We start from the raw sequence: 24,032 nt of genomic DNA, 5'->3' as shown, positions 1-24,032 counted from the left end.
ACTTACCCGAGGTATACCATAAAGTATTACAATCTTTCCCTAACTGAAGCTGGTGGTCTGGGAGGACTTACCCGAGGTATACCATAAAGTATTACAATCTTTCCCTACCTGAAGCTGGTGGTCTGGGAGGACTTACCCAAGGTATACCATAAAGTATTACAATCTTTCCCTACCTGAAGCTGGTGGTCTGTGAAAGCTGTTCGCGCCTTTCTTGGCTTCTTTCCCTTTAGGTTTATACTGTGAACATCGTCTTTCAGATCTAGAAACAGTCATGACAAGTATCTTGTAAACCAATAGAAATATATTGAAACAGCGCTTGCTATTCGTTTAATACTTAAGCCTTACAAAAATGTGTCGACACCGTTAACATAATACCAATAACGCATACATAACCCAGCAACACTGTATACAAAGATACTCATACTTTATACACAGTGAATAAACGTGTTTATACCATTACCAATACCGAATAAACAAATATCAAGACTGTATTACTCAAATCATATCATGTGTTATAAGACTTTATATATCACCATAAAGTACCAGTATATCATTCAACTAAATATTGCTCGCTAAGAAATTTATATGCAAAAACGGCTCGTTTGGGCTGAGAAAACACTTTACATAGAAGAGCGAACAACGTTTCGACCTTCTTCGGTCATCGTCAGGTTCACAAAGAAAGAGGTAACTGACCGGAAGCTGACCACATGTTTGAAAGGGGTTGTGTAACTGTGTGTCGAAATGTAGAGGGCGGTATTAGATGTTTGAATATATAATTTTATTTATTATATTAATATAGGTATAAAGGCGTTCCTTTATATTGGTTTATTTTGGGTTTAAGTTGTTGTATAAGTAAGGCTTCTTTAATTTTACGTTTGTTTATGTTTGTTTCTTTATTTAGTATTTGAGTGTTTTCTATGGTTATGTTGTGTTTATTTGACTTGCAGTGTTCGAAAACGTGTGAAGGTGACTTTTTATGTTCTTTGAATCTGGTTTCCATTTTTCTACTTGTTTCTCCAATATAGAAGTCGTGGCAGTTATCACATTGTATTTTATAAATAATGTTGGTGTGGTGTTTGTCAGTGTTATAAATAATGTTGGTGTGGTGTTTGTCAGTGTTATAAAATACAATGTGATAACTGCCACGACTTCTATATTGGAGAAACAAGTAGAAAAATGGAAACCAGATTCAAAGAACATAAAAAGTCACCTTCACACGTTTTCGAACACTGCAAGTCAAATAAACACAACATAACCATAGAAAACACTCAAATACTAAATAAAGAAACAAACATAAACAAACGTAAAATTAAAGAAGCCTTACTTATACAACAACTTAAACCCAAAATAAACCAATATAAAGGAACGCCTTTATACCTATATTAATATAATAAATAAAATTATATATTCAAACATCTAATACCGCCCTCTACATTTCGACACACAGTTACACAACCCCTTTCAAACATGTGGTCAGCTTCCGGTCAGTTACCTCTTTCTTTGTGAACCTGACGATGACCGAAGAAGGTCGAAACGTTGTTCGCTCTTCTATGTAAAGTGTTTTCTCAGCCCAAACGAGCCGTTTTTGCATATAAATTTCTCAACAAGTGGGTTTCTCGTCATCACTGATTATTGCTCGCTAAGGTTCTCGATTTTAACGAAACACATTATAAGATCTTCTAGTTTACTAAACACAGTCTACGGTTCTTGGTTTAGACACGTTACAAGATCTTCTAGTCTACTAAACACAGTCTACGGTTCTTGGTTTCAACTATACACGTTATAAGATCTTCTAGTTTACTAAACACAGTCTACGGTTCTTGGTTTAGACACGTTATAAGATCTTCTAGTTTACTAAACACACTCTACGGTTCTTGGTTTAGACACGATATAAGATCTTCTAGTTTACTAAACACAGTCTACGGTTTTTGGTTTGGACACGTTATAAGATCTTCTAATTTACTAAACACAGTCTACGGTTCTTGGTTTCAACTATACACGTTATAAGATCTTCTAGTTTACTAAACACAGTCTACGGTTCTTGGTTTAGACACGTTATAAGATCTTCTAGTTTACTAAACACACTCTACGGTTCTTGGTTTAGACACGATATAAGATCTTCTAGTTTACTAAACACAGTCTACGGTTCTTGGTTTGGACACGTTATAAGATCTTCTAATTTACTAAACACAGTCTACGGTTCTTTGTTTAGACAGGTTATAAGATCTTCTAGTTTACTAAACACAGTCTACGGTTCTTGGTTTATACACGTTATAAGATCATCTAGTTTACTAAACACAGTCTACGGTTCTTGGTTTCAACTATACACGTTATAAGATCTTCCAGTTTACTAAACACAGTCTAGGGTTCTTGGTTTATACACGATATAAGATATTCTAGTTTACTAAACACAGTCTACGGTTCTTTGTTTAGACACGTTATAAGATCTTCTAGTTTACTAAACACAGTCTACGGTTCTTAGTTTATACACGTTAGAAGATCTTCTAGTTTACTAAACACAGTCTGCGGTTCTTGGTTTAGACACGTTATGAGATCTTCTAGTTTACTAAACACAGTCTACGGTTCTTGGTTTAGACACGATATAAGATCTTCTAGTTTACTAAACACAGTCTACGGTTCTTGGTTTAGACACGTTATGAGATCTTCTAGTTTACTAAACACAGTCTACGGTATTAGTTTCAACTATACACGTTATAAGATCTTCTAGTTTACTAAACACAGTCTATGGTTCTTGGTTTCAACTATACACGTTACAAGATCTACTAGTTTACTAAACACAGTCTACGGTTCTTGGTTTATACACAATATAAGATATTCTAGTTTACTAAACACAGTCTACGGTTCTTGGTTTATACACGATATAAGATCTTCTAGTTTACTAAACACAGTTTACGGTTCTTGGTTTGGACACGTTATAAGATCTTCTAGTTTACTAAACACAGTCTACGGTTCTTGGTTTAGACACGTTATAAGATCTTCTAGTTTACTAAACACAGTCTACGGTTCTTGGTTTCAACTATACACGTTACAAGATCTACTAGTTTACTAAACACAGTCTACGGTTCTTGGTTTATACACAATATAAGATATTCTAGTTTACTAAACACAGTCTACGGTTCTTGGTTTATACACGATATAAGATCTTCTAGTTTACTAAACACAGTTTACGGTTCTTGGTTTGGACACGTTATAAGATCTTCTAGTTTACTAAACACAGTCTACGGTTCTTGGTTTAGACACGTTATAAGATCTTCTAGTTTACTAAACACAGTCTACGGTTCATGGTTTAGACACGTTATAAGATCTACTAGTTTACTAAACACAGTCTACGGTTCTTGGTTTAGACACGTTACAAGATCTTCTAGTTTACTAAACACAGTCTACGGTTCTTGGTTTCAACTATGCACGTTATAAGATCTTCTAGTTTACTAAACATAGTCTACGGTTCTTGGTTTCAACTATACACGTTATAAGATCTTCTAGTTTACTAAACACAGTCTACGGTTCTTGGTTTCAACTATACACGTTACAAGATCTACTAGTTTACTAAACACAGTCTACGGTTCTTGGTTTATACACAATATAAGATATTCTAGTTTACTAAACACAGTCTACGGTTCTTGGTTTATACACGATATAAGATCTTCTAGTTTACTAAACACAGTTTACGGTTCTTGGTTTAGACACGTTATAAGATCTTCTAGTTTACTAAACACAGTCTACGGTTCTTGGTTTAGACACGTTATAAGATCTACTAGTTTACTAAACACAGTCTACGGTTCTTGGTTTAGACACGTTACAAGATCTTCTAGTTTACTAAACACAGTCTACGGTTCTTGGTTTCAACTATGCACGTTATAAGATCTTCTAGTTTACTAAACATAGTCTACGGTTCTTGGTTTCAACTATACACGTTATAAGATCTTCTAGTTTACTAAACACAGTCTACGATTCTTGGTTTATACACGATATAAGATATTCTAGTTTACTAAACACAGTCTACGGTTCTTTGTTTATACACAATATAAGATATTCTAGTTTACTAAACACAGTCTACGGTTCTTGGTTTATACACGATATAAGATCTTCTAGTTTACTAAACACAGTTTACGGTTCTTGGTTTGGACACGTTATAAGATCTTCTAGTTTACTAAACACAGTCTACGGTTCTTGGTTTAGACACGTTATAAGATCTACTAGTTTACTAAACACAGTCTACGGTTCTTGGTTTAGACACGTTACAAGATCTTCTAGTTTACTAAACACAGTCTACGGTTCTTGGTTTCAACTATGCACGTTATAAGATCTTCTAGTTTACTAAACATAGTCTACGGTTCTTGGTTTCAACTATACACGTTATAAGATCTTCTAGTTTACTAAACACAGTCTACGGTTCTTGGTTTAGACACGTTATAAGATCTTCTAGTTTACTAAACACAGTCTACGGTTCTTGGTTTGGACACGTTATAAGATCTTCTAGTTTACTAAACACAGTCTACGGTTCTTTGTTTAGACACGTTATAAGATCTTCTAGTTTACTAAACACAGTCTACGGTTCTTGGTTTATACACGATATAAGATCTTCTAGTTTACTAAACACAGTTTACGGTTCTTGGTTTGGACACGTTATAAGATCTTCTAGTTTACTAAACACAGTCTACGGTTCTTGGTTTAGACACGTTATAAGATCTTCTAGTTTACTAAACACAGTCTACGGTTCTTGGTTTAGACACGTTATAAGATCTACTAGTTTACTAAACACAGTCTACGGTTCTTGGTTTAGACACGTTACAAGATCTTCTAGTTTACTAAACACAGTCTACGGTTCTTGGTTTCAACTATGCACGTTATAAGATCTTCTAGTTTACTAAACATAGTCTACGGTTCTTGGTTTCAACTATACACGTTATAAGATCTTCTAGTTTACTAAACACAGTCTACGATTCTTGGTTTATACACGATATAAGATATTCTAGTTTACTAAACACAGTCTACGGTTCTTTGTTTAGACACGTTATAAGATCTTCTAGTTTACTAAACACAGTCTACGGTTCTTTGTTTATACACGTTAGAAGATCTTCTAGTTTACTAAACACAGTCTGCGGTTCTTGGTTTAGACACGTTATGAGATCTTCTAGTTTACTAAACACAGTCTACGGTTCTTGGTTTAGACACGATATAAGATCTTCTAGTTTACTAAACACAGTCTACGGTTCTTGGTTTGGACACGTTATAAGATCTTCTAGTTTACTAAACACAGTCTACGGTTCTTTGTTTAGACACGTTATAAGATCTTCTAGTTTACTAAACACAGTCTACGGTTCTTGGTTTAGACACGTTATGAGATCTTCTAGTTTACTAAACACAGTCTACGGTTCTTAGTTTCAACTATACACGTTATAAGATCTTCTAGTTTACTAAACACAGTCTATGGTTCTTGGTTTCAACTATACACGTTACAAGATCTACTAGTTTACTAAACACAGTCTACGGTTCTTGGTTTATACACAATATAAGATATTCTAGTTTACTAAACACAGTCTACGGTTCTTGGTTTATACACGATATAAGATCTTCTAGTTTACTAAACACAGTTTACGGTTCTTGGTTTGGACACGTTATAAGATCTTCTAGTTTACTAAACACAGTCTACGGTTCTTGGTTTAGACACGTTATAAGATCTTCTAGTTTACTAAACACAGTCTACGGTTCTTGGTTTAGACACGTTATAAGATCTACTAGTTTACTAAACACAGTCTACGGTTCTTGGTTTAGACACGTTACAAGATCTTCTAGTTTACTAAACACAGTCTACGGTTCTTGGTTTCAACTATGCACGTTATAAGATCTTCTAGTTTACTAAACATAGTCTACGGTTCTTGGTTTCAACTATACACGTTATAAGATCTTCTAGTTTACTAAACACAGTCTACGGTTCTTAGTTTCAACTATACACGTTATAAGATCTTCTAGTTTACTAAACACAGTCTATGGTTCTTGGTTTCAACTATACACGTTACAAGATCTACTAGTTTACTAAACACAGTCTACGGTTCTTGGTTTATACACAATATAAGATATTCTAGTTTACTAAACACAGTCTACGGTTCTTGGTTTATACACGATATAAGATCTTCTAGTTTACTAAACACAGTTTACGGTTCTTGGTTTGGACACGTTATAAGATCTTCTAGTTTACTAAACACAGTCTACGGTTCTTGGTTTAGACACGTTATAAGATCTTCTAGTTTACTAAACACAGTCTACGGTTCTTGGTTTAGACACGTTATAAGATCTACTAGTTTACTAAACACAGTCTACGGTTCTTGGTTTCAACTATGCACGTTATAAGATCTTCTAGTTTACTAAACATAGTCTACGGTTCTTGGTTTCAACTATACACGTTATAAGATCTTCTAGTTTACTAAACACAGTCTACGGTTCTTGGTTTAGACACGTTATAAGATCTTCTAGTTTACTAAACACAGTCTACGGTTCTTGGTTTGGACACGTTATAAGATCTTCTAGTTTACTAAACACAGTCTACGGTTCTTTGTTTAGACACGTTATAAGATCTTCTAGTTTACTAAACACAGTCTACGGTTCTTGGTTTCAACTATGCACGTTATAAGATCTTCTAGTTTACTAAACATAGTCTACGGTTCTTGGTTTCAACTATACACGTTATAAGATCTTCTAGTTTACTAAACACAGTCTACGGTTCTTGGTTTAGACACGTTATAAGATCTTCTAGTTTACTAAACACAGTCTACGGTTCTTGGTTTAGACTCGTTATAAGATCTTCTAGTTTACTAAACACAGTCTACGGTTCTTGGTTTAGACACGTTATAAGATCTTCTAGTTTACTAAACACAGTATACGGTTCTTTGTTTAGACACGTTATAAGATCTTCTAGTTTACTAAACACAGTCTACGGTTCTTGGTTTATACACGTTATAAGATCTTCTAATTTACTAAACATAGTCTACGGTTCTTGGTTTAGACACGTTACAAGATCTTACAGTTTACTAAACACAGTCTACGGTTCTTGGTTTAGACTCGTTATAAGATCTTCTAGTTTACTAAACACAGTCTACGGTTCTTGGTTTAGACACGATATAAGATCTTCTAGTTTACTAAACACAGTCTACGGTTCTTTGTTTAGACACGTTATAAGATCTTCTAGTTTACTAAACACAGTCTACGGTTTTTGGTTTAGACACGTTACAAGATCTTCCAGTTTGCAAAACACAGTCTACGGTTCTTGGTTTAGACTCGTTATAAGATCTTCTAGTTTACTAAACACAGTGTACGGTTCTTGGTTTAGACTCGTTATAAGATCTTCTAGTTTACTAAACACAGTCTACGGTTCTTGGTTTATACACGATATAAGATCTTCTAGTTTACTAAACACGGTCTACGGTTTTTGGTTTGGACACGTTACAAGATCTTCCAGTTTACTAAACACAGTCTACGGTTCTTGGTTTAGACACGTTACAAGATCTTCTAGTTTACTAAACACAGTCTACGGTTCTTGGTTTAGACTCGTTATAAGATCTTCCAGTTTACTAAACACAGTCTACGGTTCTTGGTTTAAACTCGTTATAAGATCTTCTAGTTTACTAAACACAGTCTACGGTTCTTGGTTTAGACACGTTATAAGATCTTCTAGTTTACTAAACACAGTCTACGGTTCTTGGTTTAAACTCGTTACAAGATCTTCTAGTTTACTAAACACTGTATACAGAACTGATGTTCACTTTACTTACACTTTATCAAATAATTACAAACACTAAAAATGTGTGTCGACGTAACTTACGCTATGTAGACAAAGTTCTTTACTATAGGAGATCCCTGGAGCTGCGGCTATGTAGCCGAAAAACTCCTAAATGTGGCGACACTTAGCGGCTCGACATCTGACGCCGTATTTCTCAGGTCAGGTCGCTGGGGACTTCGTTTGTGCCAACCCCATTAAAAGACTGCACAACGCTGCGCTGAGCGTATCTTTCCTGACCAGCAGGATTCGGTAAGATAAATTCGTGTAAAACAAAAATGTCAGATCTCGCCGCAGGTTCCACCAGAACAAGTAATTCACGTTCATAGTAATTCTGTGATATAATAATTCTGTGATACATAGTAATTCTGTGATATAGTAATTCTGTGAAACATATTAATTCTGTGATACATAGTAATTCTGTGATATAGTAATTCTATGATACATAGTAATTCTATGATACATAGTAATTCTGTGATACATAGTAATTCTGTGATACATATTAATTCTGTGATATAGTAATTCTGTGATACATATTAATTCTGTGATATAGTAATTCTGTGGTACATAGTAATTCTGTGATACATAGTAATTCTGTGACATAGTAATTCTGTGATACATATTAATTCTGTGATATAGTAATTCTGTGATACATAGTAATTCTGTGATACATAGTAATTCTGTGATACATATTAATTCTGTGATATAGTAATTCTGTGATACATAGTAATTATGTGATACATATTAATTCTGTGATACATATTAATTCTGTGATACATATTAATTCTGTGATATAGTAATTCTGTGATACATAGTAATTCTGTGATACATATTAATTCTGTGATATAGTAATTCTCTGATACATAGTAATTCTGTGATACATAGTAATTCTGTGATACATATTAATTCTGTGATATAGTAATTCTGTGATACATAGTAATTATGTGATACATATTAATTCTGTGATATAGTAATTCTGTGATACATAGTAATTCTGTGATGCATATTAATTCTGTGATACATATTAATTCTGTGATATAGTAATTCTGTGATACATATTAATTCTGTGATATAGTAATTCTGTGATACATATTAATTCTGTGATATAGTAATTCTGTGATACATAGTAATTCTGTGATACATATTAATTCTGTGATATAGTAATTCTGTGATACATAGTAATTCTGTGATACATATTAATTCTGTGATATAGTAATTCTGTGATACATAGTAATTCTGTGATACATATTAATTCTGTGATACATAGTAATTCTGTGATACATATTAATTCTGTGATACATAGTAATTCTGTGATACATATTAATTCTGTGATACATAGTAATTCTGTGATACATAGTAATTCTGTGATACATATTAATTCTGTGATACATAGTAATTCTGTGATACATATTAATTCTGTGATACATAGTAATTCTGTGATACATAGTAATTCTGTGATATAGTAATTCTGTGATACATAGTAATTCTGTGATATTGTCTTAATAATACGTGAACTTTACTTTTCACAGTAGATTTTAACACACACCTTTAACTGTTATGAATAATATACTACTTATCAAACTTCCCCAGTCAACTCAGTGTTAACTTTAGACGATCACAAAGATAAACACAGGGTTTCGACACCCGTGGTAGACCAAGCGTGTAGCTATTACAGAAAGGATGAACCTTAACGTCGGTTCCGTTAAGAGTATTATCAAGTGTCAAAACCAAAAAATAATACATGTGACATCATGCTGTTCTTTGTATGACTCAGAAGTGTGTTACTGAATCACGTGTGTTATCGGAGTTTAATCTACAGTTTAGATCCCAAACATCTGTAAAACAAATATTACAACATAAAGCAGATTGTCTTCTTCAGTTAACGTTCTTTAATCTACATTTTAGTTTCTATAACATCTGTAAAACTTGAATTACAACACCTTAATGTATCTACTACAACACAAGATATACATTGTCTTCTTCTGTTAGCGTTGTTTTATCTACAGTTTAGTTTCTGTAACATCTGTAAAACTTGAATTACAACACCTTAATGTATCTACTACAACACAAGATATACACTGTCTTCTTCTGTTAGCGTTGTTTTATCTACAGTTTAGTTTCTGTAACATCTGTAAAACTTGAATTACAACACACTAATGTCTCTACTTTAATACAAGATAAGTATTGTCTTCTTCTCTTGGCGGTAATTTATCTACAGTTTAGTTTCTATAACATCCGTAAAACGTGATTTACAACACCTTAATGTACCTGCAACAACACAAGATAGGTATTGTCTTCTTCTGTTAGCGTTGTTTTATCTACAGTTTAGTTTCTGTAACATCTGTAAAACTTGAATTACAACACCTTAATGTACCTGCAACAACACAAGATAGGTATTGTCTTCTTCTGTTAGCGTTGTTTTATCTACAGTTTAGTTTCTGTAACATCTGTAAAACTTGAATTACAACACACTAATGTGTCTACTTTAATACAAGATAAGTATTGTCTTCTTCTCTTGGCGGTAATTTATCTACAGTTTAGTTTCTATAACATCCGTAAAACTTGATTTACAACACCTTAATGTACTTGCAACAACACAAGATAGGTATTGTCTTCTTCTCTTAGCGTTGTTTTATCTACAGTTTAGTTTCTATAATATCTGTGAAACTAGAATAACAACACCTTAATGTACATGCAACAACACAAGATGGATATTGCGTCCTTCTTTTAGCGTTTTATCTATCGTTTAGTTTCTATAAACCCTGTAAGACTAGAATTACAACACCATACTCTATCTAGAACAAATCAAGATACATATTGTCTTCTGTTAGCGCTGTTTCATCTACAGATTATTTTCTATAACATCTGTAAAACTAGAATTATAACACCTTAATGTATCTACTATAACCCAAGATATACATTGTCTTCTTCTGTTTGCTTTGTTTTATCTGCACTTTAGATTCTATAACGTCTTTAAAACAAGAATTCCAACACCATAATGTATACACTACAACACAAAATACAAACTGTCTTCTTCATTTAGCGTTTTTTATCTACAGTTTAGTTTGTAAACGTCTGTATAACTGGGACTGGGAATACAACACCTTAATGTATCTACTACAACACTAGTTACATATTGTTTTCTTCTGTTACCGTTGTTTTATCTACAGTTTTAGTTTCTATAACATCTGTAAAACTAGAATTACAACACCTTAATGTATCTACTACAACACAAGATATACATTGTCTTCTTCTGTTTGCGTTGTTTTATCTACACTTTAGATTCTATAACGTCTGTAAAACAAGACTTCCAACATATTAATGTATCAACTACAACACAAAATACAAACTGTCTTCTTCTGTTAGCGTTGTTTTATCTTTGGTTTAGTTTCTAAATTGCAACAGTTTAACATATGTACTACAACTCATGATATATATATTGTCTTCTTCCGTTAGTTTTATTTTATCTTCAGTTTAGTTTCAATAACATGTGTGAAACTAGAATTACAACACAAGATGGATATTTTCTTCTGTTGTCTTTGTTTTATTTACAGCATAGTTTTTATGGCATGTGTAAAACTAGAGTTAAGTTCGTCAGAGGTTTCGTCACGTATCAGCAACAACTTGTAAAGACGGTTATCTCTGAAGATTAAGTGTTACTGTTTTAATGGGTATTTTTAATTGTATTGTCGATAAACGTATATATATATATTCAATTTTATTTTAGAAAGTATTTCAGATCACCATGAGTCAATCAACCAAGATATACTTATAGACTTCAATGAATGTAAGTAATTACTGTGATTTTTTTGTTTGTGTGTATCACAATTGCAGTCCCCTCGTTTTCCTTCGTAACCTTGGTTTTGTAAGGGAGATGTCCAGTGGTCAATATAACTGTCAACTTAATGAACTAGCAGTCTCATCAAAAAGTCGTTAACTGACCAGGGGCTTTCATGAGCACAATATATCGGGCAAGGTGTCAAGTAGTTGTCCTCAAGTGACGTAGGCTGGTGGCTACACCTGTTTTCTGTGACAGGTTTGTCTTCATTAACATGACTTGTAGCAGTAGTAGTAGTGATGTGTTCTTCGTGAAAGATCTGAACTTTAGATTCTGGAAAGAGTAATATAGTTATACGTTTCTAACCTTTTGTAATTAGGAAAGAACGAGTTGTCATCTAACGTTCTGATAAAAAACATTATGTACTGAATTATGAAGCAAATTATGTACCGAATTATGTAGTAAATTATGTACTGAATTATGTAGTAAATTATGTACTGAATTATGAAGCAAACTATGTACCGAATTATGTTGTAAATTATGTACTGAATTATGTAGTAAATTATGTACTGGATTATGTAGCGAATTATGTACCGAATTATGCAGTAAATTATGTACTGAATTATGTAGTAAATTATGTACTGAATTATGTACTGAATTACGTAGTAAATTATGTACCGAATTATGTCCTGAATTATGTAGTAAATTATGTACCGAATTATGTAGCGAATTATGTACTGAATTACGTAGTAAATTATGTAGCGAATCATGTACTGAATTATGTAGTAAATTATGTTGCGAATTACGTAGCGAATTATGTACTGAATAACGTAGTAAATTATGTACTGAATTACGTAGTAAATTATGTACTGAATTACGTAGTAAATTATGTACTGAATTATGTAGTAAATTATGTACTGAATTATGTAGCGAATTATGTACTGAATAACGTAGTAAATTATGAACTGAATTATGTACTGAATTACGTTGTAAATTATGTACTGAATTATGTAGCGAATTATGTACTTAATTATGTAGCGAATTATGTACTGAACTATGTAGTAAATTATGTACTGAATTATGTAGTAAATTATGTCCTGAATTATGTAGTAAATTATGTACCGAATTATGTAGCGAATTATGTACTGAATTACGTAGTAAATTATGTAGCGAATCATGTACTGAATTATGTAGTAAATTATGTTGCGAATTACGTAGCGAATTATGTACTGAATAACGTAGTAAATTATGTACTGAATTACGTAGTAAATTATGTACTAAATTACGTAGTAAATTATGTACTGAATTAAGTAGTAAATTCTGTACTGAATTATGTAGCGAATTATGTACTGAATAACGTAGTAAATTATGAACTGAATTATGTACTGAATTACGTTGTAAATTATGTACTGAATTATGTAGCGAATTATGTACTTAATTATGTAGCGAATTATGTACTGAATTATGTAGTAAATTATGTACTGAATTATGTAGTAAATTATGTACTGAATTATGCAGTAAATTATGTACTGTATTATGTAGTAAATTATGTACTGAATTACGTAGTAAATTATGTACTGCATTACGTAGTAAATTATGTAGCGAATTATATAGTAAATTATGTACTGAATTATGTAGTAAATTATGTAGCGAATTATGTAGTAAATTATGTACTGAATTACGTAGTAAATTTTGTAGCGAATTACGTAGTAAATTATGTACTGAATTATGTAGTAAATTATGTAGCGAATTATATACTGAATTACGTAGTAAATTATGTACCGAATTATGTACTGAATAAATAGAATGTCTTGTTTTATTTTTCATAACGTCATGAAACATGAGGTATAAATAAATAAACTAAGACATCAGTTTATAAACATGACGAGTGAAGTAAAGAGTTTCGTTCGTAGTCTTTAGTTGACGCGATCCGGTCGAAGAATAAAACATTCATAGTAACTTATAGTGAAATAGAAATAACTGTATGACACAGGAGAAGACGAGATACGGTCATACAACAAAACATTCATAGTAACTTACAGTAGATTAGAAATAACTGTATGACACAGGAGATGACGAGATCCGGTCGTACAACAAAACATTCATTGTAACTTATAATAGAGTAGAAATAACTGTATGACACAGGAGATGACGAGATACGGTCGTACAACAAAACATTCATAGTAACTTATAGTAGAGTAGAAATAACTGTATGACACAGGAGATGACGAGATCCGGTCATACAACAAAACATTCATAGTAACTTACAGTAGATTAGAAATAACTGTATGACACAGGAGATGACGAGATACGGTCGTACAACAAAACATTCATAGTAACTTATAGTGAAGTAGAAATAACTGCATGACACAGGAGAAGACGAGATACGGTCATACAACAAAACATTCATAGTAACTTATAGTAGAGTAGAAATAACTGTATGACACAGGAGATGACGAGATCCGGTCGTACAACAAAACATTCATAGTAACTTATAGTAGAGTAGAAATAACTGTATGACACAGGAGATGACGAGATCCGGTCGTACAACAAAACATTCATAGTAACTTATAGTGAAGTAGAAATAACTGCATGACACAGGAGAAGACGAGATCCGGTCGTACAACAAAACATTCATAGTAACTTATAGTAGAGTAGAAATAACTGTATGACACAGGAGATGACGAGATCCGGTCGTACAACAAAACATTCATAGTAACTTATAACAGAGTAGAAATAACTGTATGACACAGGAGATGACGAGATCCGGTCGTACAAAAAAACATTCATAGTAACTTACAGTAGAGTAGAAATAACTGTATGACACAGGAGATGACGAGATACGGTCGTACAACAAAACATTCGTAGTAACTCATAGTAGATTAGAAATAACTGTATGACACAGGAGATGACGAGATACCGTCGTACAACAAAACATTCATAGTAACTTATAGTAGAGTAGAAATAACTGTATGACACAGGAGATGACGAGAACCGGTCGTACAACAAAACATTCATTGTAACTTATAGTAGATAAGAAATAACTGTATGACACAGGAGATGACGAGATACGGTCGTACAACAAAACATTCATAGTAACTTATAGTAGAGTAGAAATAACTGTATGACACAGGAGATGACGAGATACGGTCGTACAACAAAACATTCATAGTAACTTATAGTGAAGTAGAAATAACTGCATGACACAGGAGAAGACGAGATACGGTCATACAACAAAACATTCATAGTAACTTATAGTAGATTAGAAATAACTGTATGACACAGGAGATGACGAGATCCGGTCGTACAAAAAAACATTCATAGTAACTTACAGTAGATTAGAAATAACTGTATGACACAGGAGAAGACGAGATCCGGTCGTACAACAAAACATTCATAGTAACTTATAGTAGATTAGAAATAACTGTATGACACAGGAGATGACGAGATACGGTCGTACAACAAAACATTCGTAGTAACTCATAGTAGATTAGAAATAACTGTATGACACAGGAGATGACGAGATACCGTCGTACAACAAAACATTCATAGTAACTTATAGTAGAGTAGAAATAACTGTATGACACAGGAGATGACGAGAACCGGTCGTACAACAAAACATTCATTGTAACTTATAGTAGATAAGAAATAACTGTATGACACAGGAGATGACGAGATACGGTCGTACAACAAAACATTCATAGTAACTTATAGTAGAGTAGAAATAACTGTATGACACAGGAGATGACGAGATACGGTCGTACAACAAAACATTCATAGTAACTTATAGTGAAGTAGAAATAACTGTATGTATGACACAGGAGATGACGAGATACGGTCGTACAACAAAACATTCATAGTAACTTATAGTGAAGTAGAAATAACTGCATGACACAGGAGAAGACGAGATACGGTCATACAACAAAACATTCATAGTAACTTATAGTAGATTAGAAATAACTGTATGACACAGGAGATGACGAGATCCGGTCGTACAACAAAACATTCATAGTAACTTATAGTGAAGTAGAAATAACTGTATGACACAGGAGATGACGAGATACGGTCGTACAACAAAACATTCATAGTAACTTATAGAGATTAGAAATAACTGCATGACACAGGAGAAAACGAGATACGGTCATACAACAAAACATTCATAGTAACTTATAGTGAAGTAGAAATAACTGCATGACACAGGAGAAGACGAGATACGGTCATACAACAAAACATTCATAGTAACTTATAGTAGATTAGAAATAACTGTATGACACAGGAGATGACGAGATCCGGTCGTACAACAAAACATTCATAGTAACTTATAGTGAAGTAGAAATAACTGTATGACACAGGAGATGACGAGATACGGTCGTACAACAAAACATTCATAGTAACTTATAATAGAGTAGAAATAACTGTATGACACAGGAGATGACGAGATACGGTCGTACAACAAAACATTCGTAGTAACTCATAGTAGATTAGAAATAATTGTATGACACAGCAGATGACGAGATACGGTCGTACAACAAAACATTCATAGTAACTTATAGTAGAGTATAAATAACTGTATGTATGACACAGGAGATGACGAGATACGGTCGTACAACAAAACATTCATAGTAACTTATAGTAGAGTATAAATAACTGTATGTATGACACAGGAGATGACGAGATACGGTCGTACAACAAAACATTCATAGTAACTTATAGTGAAGTAGAAATAACTGCATGACACAGGAGAAGACGAGATACGGTCATACAACAAAACATTCATAGTAACTCATAGTAGATTAGAAATAACTGTATGACACAGGAGATGACGAGATACGGTCGTACAACAAAACATTCATAGCAACTTACAGTGAAGTAGAAATAACTGTATGACACAGGAGATGACGAGATACGGTCGTACAACAAAACATTCATAGTAACTTATAGTAGAGTAGAAATAACTGTATGACACAGGAGATGACGAGATACGGTCGTACAACAAAACATTCATAGTAACTTATAGTAGATTAGAAATAACTGTATGACACAGGAGATGACGATATACGGTCGTACAACAAAACATTCATAGTAACTTATAGTAGAGTAGAAATAACTGTATGACAGAGGAGATGACGAGATACGGTCGTACAACAAAACATTCATAGTAACTTATAGTAGAGTAGAAATAACTGTATGACACAGGAGATGACGAGAAACGGTCGTACAACAAAACATTCATAGTAACTTATAGTAGAGTAGAAATAACTGTATGACACAGGAGATGACGAGATACGGTCGTACAACAAAACATTCATAGTAACTTATAGTAGATTAGAAATAACTGTATGACACAGGAGATGACGAGATACGGTCGTACAACAAAACATTCATTGTAACTTATAGTAGAGTAGAAATAACTGTATGACACAGGAGATGACGAGATACGGTCGTACAACAAGACATTCATAGTAACTTATAGTAGAGTAGAAATAACTGTATGACACAGGAGATGACGAGATACGGTCGTACAACAAAACATTCATAGTAACTTATAGTAGATTAGAAATAACTGTATGACACAGGAGATGACGAGAACCGGTCATACAACAAAACATTCATAGTAACTTATAGTAGATTAGAAATAATTATATGACACAGGAGATGACGAGATACGGTCGTACAACAAAACATTCATTGTAACTTATATTAGATTAGAAATAATTGTATGACACAGGAGATGACGAGATACGGTCGTACAACAAAACATTCATAGTAACTTATAGTAGATTAGAAATAACTGTATGACACAGGAGATGACGAGATACGGTCGTACAATAAAACATTCATTGTAACTTATAGTAGAGTAGAAATAATTATATGACACAGGAGATGACGAGATACGGTCGTAGAACAAAACATTCATTGTAACTTATAGTAGATTAGAAATAATTGTATGACACAGGAGATGACGAGATACGGTCGTACAATAAAACATTCATTGTAACTTATAGTAGAGTAGAAATAATTATATGACACAGGAGATGACGAGATACGGTCGTACAACAAAACATTCATAGTAACTTACAGTAGATTAGATATAACTGTATGACACAGGAGATGACGAGATACGGTCGTACAATAAAACATTCATAGTAACTTATAGTAGATTAGAAATAACTGTATGACACAGGAGATGACGAGATACGGTCGTACAACAAAACATTCATAGTAACTTATAGTAGATTAGAAATAATTATATGACACAGGAGATGACGAGATCCGGTCGTACAACAAAACATTCATTGTAACTTACAGTAGATTAGATATAACTGTATGACACAGGAGATGACGAGATACGGTCGTACAATAAAACATTCATAGTAACTTATAGTAGAGTAGAAATAACTGTATGACACAGGAGATGACGAGAACCGGTCATACAACAAAACATTCATAGTAACTTATAGTAGATTAGAAATAATTATATGACACAGGAGATGACGAGATACGGTCGTACAACAAAACATTCATTGTAACTTATATTAGATTAGAAATAATTGTATGACACAGGAGATGACGAGATACGGTCGTACAACAAAACATTCATAGTAACTTATAGTAGATTAGAAATAACTGTATGACACAGGAGATGACGAGATACGGTCGTACAATAAAACATTCATTGTAACTTATAGTAGAGTAGAAATAATTATATGACACAGGAGATGACGAGATACGGTCGTAGAACAAAACATTCATTGTAACTTATAGTAGATTAGAAATAATTGTATGACACAGGAGATGACGAGATACGGTCGTACAATAAAACATTCATTGTAACTTATAGTAGAGTAGAAATAATTATATGACACAGGAGATGACGAGATACGGTCGTACAACAAAACATTCATTGTAACTTATAGTAGATTAGAAATAATTGTATGACACAGGAGATGACGAGATACGGTCGTACAACAAAACATTCATAGTAACTTATAGTAGATTAGAAATAACTGTATGACACAGGAGATGACGAGATACGGTCGTACAATAAAACATTCATTGTAACTTATAGTAGATTAGAAATAATTGTATGACACAGGAGATGACGAGATACGGTCGTACAATAAAATATTCATTGTAACTTATAGTAGATTAGAAATAACTGTATGACACAGGAGATGACGAGATACGGTCGTACAACAAAACATTCATTGTAACTTATAGTAGATTAGAAATAATTATATGACACAGGAGATGACGAGATACGGTCGTACAACAAAACATTCATAGTAACTTATAGTAGATTAGAAATAACTGTATGACACAGGAGATGACGAGATACGGTCGTACAACAAAACATTCATAGTAACTTATAGTAGAGTAGAAATAACTGTATGACACAGGAGATGACGAGATCCGGTCATACAACAAAACATTCATAGTAACTTATAGTAGATTAGAAATAACTGTATGACACAGGAGATGACGAGATACGGTCGTACAACAAAACATTCATAGTAACTTATAGTAGATTAGAAATAATTGTATGACACAGGAGATGACGAGATACGGTCGTACAACAAAACATTCATAGTAACTTATAGTAGATTAGAAATAACTGTATGACACAGGAGATGACGAGATACGGTCGTACAACAAAACATTCATAGTAACTTATAGTAGAGTAGAAATAACTGTATGACACAGGAGATGACGAGATACGGTCGTACAACAAAACATTCATAGTAACTTATAGTAGATTAGAAATAACTGTATGACACAGGAGATGACGATATACGGTCGTACAACAAAACATTCATAGTAACTTATAGTAGAGTAGAAATAACTGTATGACACAGGAGATGACGAGATACGGTCGTACAACAAAACATTCATAGTAACTTATAGTAGAGTAAGAATAACTGTATGACACAGGAGATGACGAGATACGGTCGTACAACAAAACATTCATAGTAACTTATAGTAGAGTAGAAATAACTGTATGACACAGGAGATGACGAGATACGGTCGTACAACAAAACATTCATAGTAACTTATAGTAGATTAGAAATAACTGTATGACACAGGAGATGACGAGATACGGTCGTACAACAAAACATTCATTGTAACTTATAGTAGAGTAGAAATAACTGTATGACACAGGAGATGACGAGATACGGTCGTACAACAAGACATTCATAGTAACTTATAGTAGAGTAGAAATAACTGTATGACACAGGAGATGACGAGATACGGTCGTACAACAAAACATTCATAGTAACTTATAGTAGATTAGAAATAACTGTATGACACAGGAGATGACGAGATCCGGTCATACAACAAAACATTCATAGTAACTTACAGTAGATTAGATATAACTGTATGACACAGGAGATGACGAGATACGGTCGTACAATAAAAGATTCATAGTAACTTATAGTAGAGTAGAAATAACTGTATGACACAGGAGATGACGAGATATGGTCGTACAACAAAACATTCATAGCAACTTATAGTAGATTAGAAATAACTGTATGACACAGGAGATGACGAAATCCGGTCGTACAACAAAACATTCATAGTAACTTATAGTAGATTAGAAATAATTATATGACACAGGAGATGACGAGATCCGGTCGTACAACAAAACATTCATTGTAACTTACTGTAGATTAGATATAACTGTATGACACAGGAGATGACGAGATACGGTCGTACAATAAAACATTCATAGTAACTTATAGTAGAGTAGAAATAACTGTATGACACAGGAGATGACGAGAACCGGTCATACAACAAAACATTCATAGTAACTTATAGTAGATTAGAAATAATTATATGACACAGGAGATGACGAGATACGGTCGTACAACAAAACATTCATTGTAACTTATATTAGATTAGAAATAATTGTATGACACAGGAGATGACGAGATACGGTCGTACAACAAAACATTCATAGTAACTTATAGAGATTAGAAATAACTGTATGACACAGGAGATGACGAGATACGGTCGTACAATAAAACATTCATTGTAACTTATAGTAGAGTAGAAATAATTATATGACACAGGAGATGACGAGATACGGTCGTACAACAAAATATTCATTGCAACTTATAGTAGATTAGAAATAATTGTATGACACAGGAGATGACGAGATACGGTCGTAGAACAAAACATTCATTGTAACTTATAGTAGATTAGAAATAATTGTATGACACAGGAGATGACGAGATACGGTCGTACAATAAAACATTCATTGTAACTTATAGTAGAGTAGAAATAATTATATGACACAGGAGATGACGAGGTACGGTCGTACAACAAAACATTCATTGTAACTTATAGTAGATTAGAAATAATTGTATGACACAGGAGATGACGAGATACGGTCGTACAACAAAACATTCATAGTAACTTATAGTAGAGTAGAAATAACTGTATGACACAGGAGATGACGAGATCCGGTCATACAACAAAACATTCATAGTAACTTATAGTAGATTAGAAATAACTGTATGACACAGGAGATGACGAGATACGGTCGTACAACAAAACATTCATAGTAACTTATAGTAGATTAGAAATAATTGTATGACACAGGAGATGACGAGATACGGTCGTACAACAAAACATTCAAGTAACTTATAGTAGATTAGAAATAACTGTATGACACAGGAGATGACGAGATACGGTCGTACAACAAAACATTCATAGTAACTTATAGTAGATTAGAAATAATTGTATGACACAGGAGATGACGAGATACGGTCGTACAACAAAACATTCATAGTAACTTATAGTAGATTAGAAATAACTGTATGACACAGGAGATGACGAGATACGGTCGTACAACAAAACATTCATAGTAACTTATAGTAGATTAGAAATAATTGTATGACACAGGAGATGACGAGATACGGTCGTACAACAAAACATTCATAGTAACTTATAGTAGATTAGAAATAACTGTATGACACAGGAGATGACGAGATACGGTCGTACAATAAAACATTCATTGTAACTTATAGTAGAGTAGAAATAATTATATGACACAGGAGATGACGAGATACGGTCGTAGAACAAAACATTCATTGTAACTTATAGTAGATTAGAAATAATTGTATGACACAGGAGATGACGAGATACGGTCGTACAATAAAACATTCATTGTAACTTATAGTAGAGTAGAAATAATTATATGACACAGGAGATGACGAGATACGGTCGTACAACAAAACATTCATTGTAACTTATAGTAGATTAGAAATAATTGTATGTCACAGGAGATGACGAGATACGGTCGTACAACAAAACATTCATAGTAACTTATAGTAGATTAGAAATAACTGTATGACACAGGAGATGACGAGATACGGTCGTACAATAAAACATTCATTGTAACTTATAGTAGATTAGAAATAATTGTATGACACAGGAGATGACGAGATACGGTCGTACAATAAAATATTCATAGTAACTTATAGTAGATTAGATATAACTGTAATTACTTGTCATTATTGTTACGAGATATAAAATAATAACGTTATTATTAGTAGTTATGATGTCACGTGGTTGATCTTTCTTGAATATTTTTATTTCACAAGTTTCAACCAAAGCATTGTTTTATTTGGGTTGAAATAGGTTTATTTTACTTTAAAACCTTTCATCTGAGCTGAAGGGAAGCAACGTCTAATCTTAAAATGTTACTTTTCTTTTGTCTTTCTTTTAGTTTCTTCTACCTCCACGTGCGTCCAAAAGAAGATAAAATCTACCCCTGAATTCCAAAAGTAGTGTTTCAGAATCATTTTCGGGGTCTTGTGGAAATAGGTTTTAAAACGTTTGAGACATAACTTCAAACTACAAAGAGAAATGATTTTAAATTTAAGTATTCCTCTTTCTTTGTGGAAATATTTAAGTATTTTTACTGGACATATACTATCGTCATTAATTCGTTTTTGTTTTTTTAAATGTCTTTATTTAAATTTTCTTATATAGTTAATTTTCTTTAAATAACATATCTTGATACTGTTCTGACTTTTATTAACACAATACCTTTAGTTAGCCCTTAATATCTTCAGGTACATATAATTTTATTTTGAAAATAACATTTATAATTTTCATTGTATTTGGTTTATTTTAGTTTTCATTTTAGTAAAATAAGGTAAAACGTTTTTCTTTATCAATTAACGTACTTTGTTATAGGTTTAGTTCTATTTCATAAGAATGTGTTTAGCCAACACTTAACGTACTTTGTTATAGGTTTAGTTCTATTTCATAAGAATGTGTTTAGCTAACACTTAACATACTTTGTTATAGATTTAGTTCTATTTGATATTGTTTGTTCGTTTTTTTTAATTTCGCACAAAGCTACTCGAGTGCTATCTGTGCTAGCCGTCCCTAATTTAGCAGTGTAAGACTAGAGTGGGCTACTCTTGGGCTACTCCTTTACCAACGAATAGTGGGATTGATCTTCACGTTATAACGCTCCCACGGCTGAAAGGGCGAGCATGTTTGGCGCGACGGGGATGCGAACCCGCGACCCTCAGATTACGAGTCACACGCCTTAAGACGCTTGGCCATGCCTGGCCCACTATTTTATCAGAATGACTTTAGGTAACAGTTAACACACTTTGTTATAGGTTTAGTTATATTTTATAAGAATGACTTCAGGTAACATTTAACACACATTGTTATAGGTTTAGTTATATTTTATAAGAATGACTTCAGGTAACATTTAACACACTTTGTTATAGGTTTAGTTATATTTTATAAGAATGACTTCAGGTAACATTTAACACAGTTTAATTTTCCTTTCATAGCATGTACTAAACATTCCTATATACATGATTGGCTCGTTATAATAATACTGGTGACATTACCACTACAAATAACGATAATTTTTTGTTATAACAGTAAGTGTTTTACCTGAAATGTTTTGTGGATTTTTAAGACAATTTTTCCGGGTTAATTCTCGACATAAAATCGCATCTCTAGTGGTTGTTTTGTTTTAAACGGTGTTCTAATATTTCATCTGTGAATGTATTAGTTAGCTTTGTGGAGGTTTACTGCTTTATGTCCCAGGCGATTAAATTTTGTGGTGATTTTTAGGGTTAGGACAACAAAAATGACCAATGGAACTAAAGCTTTACCTTCCATTTTACTTTTGTCCACATCATCAACAGGAACACCCGTACCGGACTGTGAAGAGTTCAACGGTTGCGCTGGCTGTGTCGCGTGTCCGAGGATGTCACGTATCAAGAAAGAAGTGGTCGGAATACCAGGTTCGTTGCGGGAGATAACGCACGCCATTTTCGGCGAGTCGTCTTCAGCCGAACGTGGGGAGAAGTGGCCTACGCTCACGCTCTCTCTAACTGTAGGGTTGTCCTCATAATTGGGTTTTCGGAGAGATGAACCACTCGTAGTCGATTCTAAACCTCGAGAAAACATCACAGGAAC

At 33.3% G+C, this 24,032-nt stretch overlaps 1 protein-coding gene across 1 annotated transcript in view; it reads right to left on the bottom strand.

The window, feature by feature from the left end:
- The window catches only part of LOC143245989 (barH-like 1 homeobox protein), a 30,083-nt gene extending 6,115 nt beyond the window's left edge, over positions 1-23,968 (bottom strand). Inside the window, exons 1-2 of the mRNA XM_076492239.1 lie at positions 23,726-23,968; positions 174-259 (exon numbers count right to left, since the gene is read on the bottom strand). Coding sequence (XP_076348354.1) covers positions 174-259; positions 23,726-23,885 — 246 coding nt within the window. The 5' untranslated portion in view covers positions 23,886-23,968. The remainder of the gene's footprint in view (positions 1-173; positions 260-23,725) is intronic.
- Positions 23,969-24,032: the final 64 nt, after the last annotated feature.

The sequence above is a fragment of the Tachypleus tridentatus genome, chromosome 3, assembly GCF_004210375.1.
Source record: "Tachypleus tridentatus isolate NWPU-2018 chromosome 3, ASM421037v1, whole genome shotgun sequence".
NCBI lineage: Eukaryota > Metazoa > Arthropoda > Merostomata > Xiphosura > Limulidae > Tachypleus > Tachypleus tridentatus.
The sequence above is the reverse complement of the archived record's forward strand: the minus strand, read 5'-3'. Positions and strand labels throughout refer to the sequence as shown.